The 1,588-nt window shown below is 64.6% G+C and overlaps 1 protein-coding gene across 1 annotated transcript; it reads left to right on the top strand.

Annotated features, from left to right (window-relative positions):
• The first annotated feature begins 343 nt into the window (after positions 1-343).
• On the top strand, positions 344-1,114 carry LOC137454995 (loricrin-like). The gene has a single exon (XM_068165482.1). It carries the CDS (start codon positions 344-346, stop codon positions 1,112-1,114), a length of 771 nt encoding a protein of 256 aa, XP_068021583.1.
• Positions 1,115-1,588: the final 474 nt, after the last annotated feature.

The raw sequence follows: 1,588 nt of genomic DNA, 5'->3' as shown, positions 1-1,588 counted from the left end.
CTCTGCAGAGCGGCAAGTGGCAGGGAGCAGAGTGGAGGAGGGGCAGCAGCAAGCAGACCAGAGTCAGGCCTGTTTTCACTGTGGGGGAGGGCCACCCGTGGCAAATGGGTGAGCAATGGCTCCCAAAACCCAAGATGGCAAATGGGGACTTCAGCTGGAAAGCCATTCCCAAAGGCTCTGGGAACGCGTTCATGGCTTTGGCTGGAAAAGCCATTTGAGTACCTGAAGGGGTGGAGGTGACTTTGATTCTGCATCGCAGCGACAGAGATGGCAGGAGGCCTGATGGGTACTGAGTGGTGGCGGCTCAGCGGGAGCCGTGCCATGTTCAAGTGGTGGTGGCAGCATGGCCTGTGCCAGGCTGCATTCGAGCGGCAGCACTGCCTGTGCTGGGCTGCGTTTGGGTGGCGGCAGCGGCACCGCCTGTGCCGGGCTGCGTTTGGGTGGTGGCAGCGGCACCGCCCGTGCCGGGCTGCGTTTGGGTGGCGGCAGCGGCACCGCCTGTGCCGGGCTGCGTTTGGGTGGTGGCAGCGGCACCGCCCGTGCCGGGCTGCGTTTGGGTGGTGGCAGCGGCACCGCCCGTGCTGGGCTGCGTTTGGGTGGCGGCAGCAGCACCGCCCATGCCAGGCTGCGGTTGGGTGGTGGCAGCAGCACCGCCTGTGCTGGGCTGCGTTTGGGTGGTGGCAGCGGCACCGCCCGTGCCGGGCTGCGTTTGGGTGATGGCAGCTGCACCGCCCGTGCCGGACTGCGTTTGGGTGGCGGCAGCGGCACCGCCCGTGCCGGGCTGCGTTTGGGTGGCGGCATTGGCACCGCCCGTGCCGGGCTGCGTTTGGGTGGCGGCATTGGCACCGCCCATGCCGGGCTGCGTTTGGGTGGTGGCAGCGGCACCGCCCGTGCCGGACTGCGTTTGGGTGGCAGCAGCGGCACCGCCCGTGCCGGACTGCGTTTGGGTGGCAGCAGCGGCACCGCCCGTGCCGGGCTGCGTTTGGGTGGCGGCAGTGGCACCGCCCATGGCGGGCTGCGTTTGGGTGGTGGCAGCGGCACCGCCCGTGCTGGGCTGCGTTCGAGCGGCGGCGGCAGCTGTAAATCTCTTCCCTGGTTTTTGGATATGTTCTGAAAATGGCGCCTAGAACCTGGCTCCGCCTCCTCTCTTCTCAGTGGGCTGTGGTGCAGCCGCTCCCTCTTCCAGGGGAGAGCTGTGCACCTGGATGCCTGTCATGCCTCGGTACGCGAACGCCCAGCGGGGGGGCGATGTACCTGCGATATGCGTTTGTATAGCCTCGGACCGTGGCTGGAAGCGGCCAGCGCTGGGCTTGGGATAGGCCCCTGCTGGTTTATGGGAGGCTCGACATGTGGCTCCCTGGAGGGATGAAAAAAAAGCGGTCGTGGAGCCTGATTGCTCCGACCGGCTTGCCCCAGGGTTGGAAAAAGCCACTGAGTAAATGTAGATTCAAATAAAGGCTTGACTGAGAAGTTGTGAGGTTCTTCCAGGTGACCAGGATGTCCAACAAGTCCACAAAGAATTCACACTGCAGGAGAATGGTTCTGTGTTGCTGGGAGGTTCCAACATATGAGAAAGAAGAACTGGAAT

Source organism: Melanerpes formicivorus, unplaced genomic scaffold, assembly GCF_026170545.1.
Source record: "Melanerpes formicivorus ecotype bairdi unplaced genomic scaffold, bMelFor1.0.p_v2 SCAF_89, whole genome shotgun sequence".
Classification (NCBI taxonomy): domain Eukaryota; kingdom Metazoa; phylum Chordata; class Aves; order Piciformes; family Picidae; genus Melanerpes; species Melanerpes formicivorus.
The sequence above is the reverse complement of the archived record's forward strand: the minus strand, read 5'-3'. Positions and strand labels throughout refer to the sequence as shown.

What these genes read in the sequence shown, in the direction of transcription:
- LOC137454995 (XM_068165482.1), top strand. Translation starts at nt 344, where the DNA reads ATGGCCTGTGCCAGGCTGCATTCGAGCGGCAGCACTGCCTGTGCTGGG.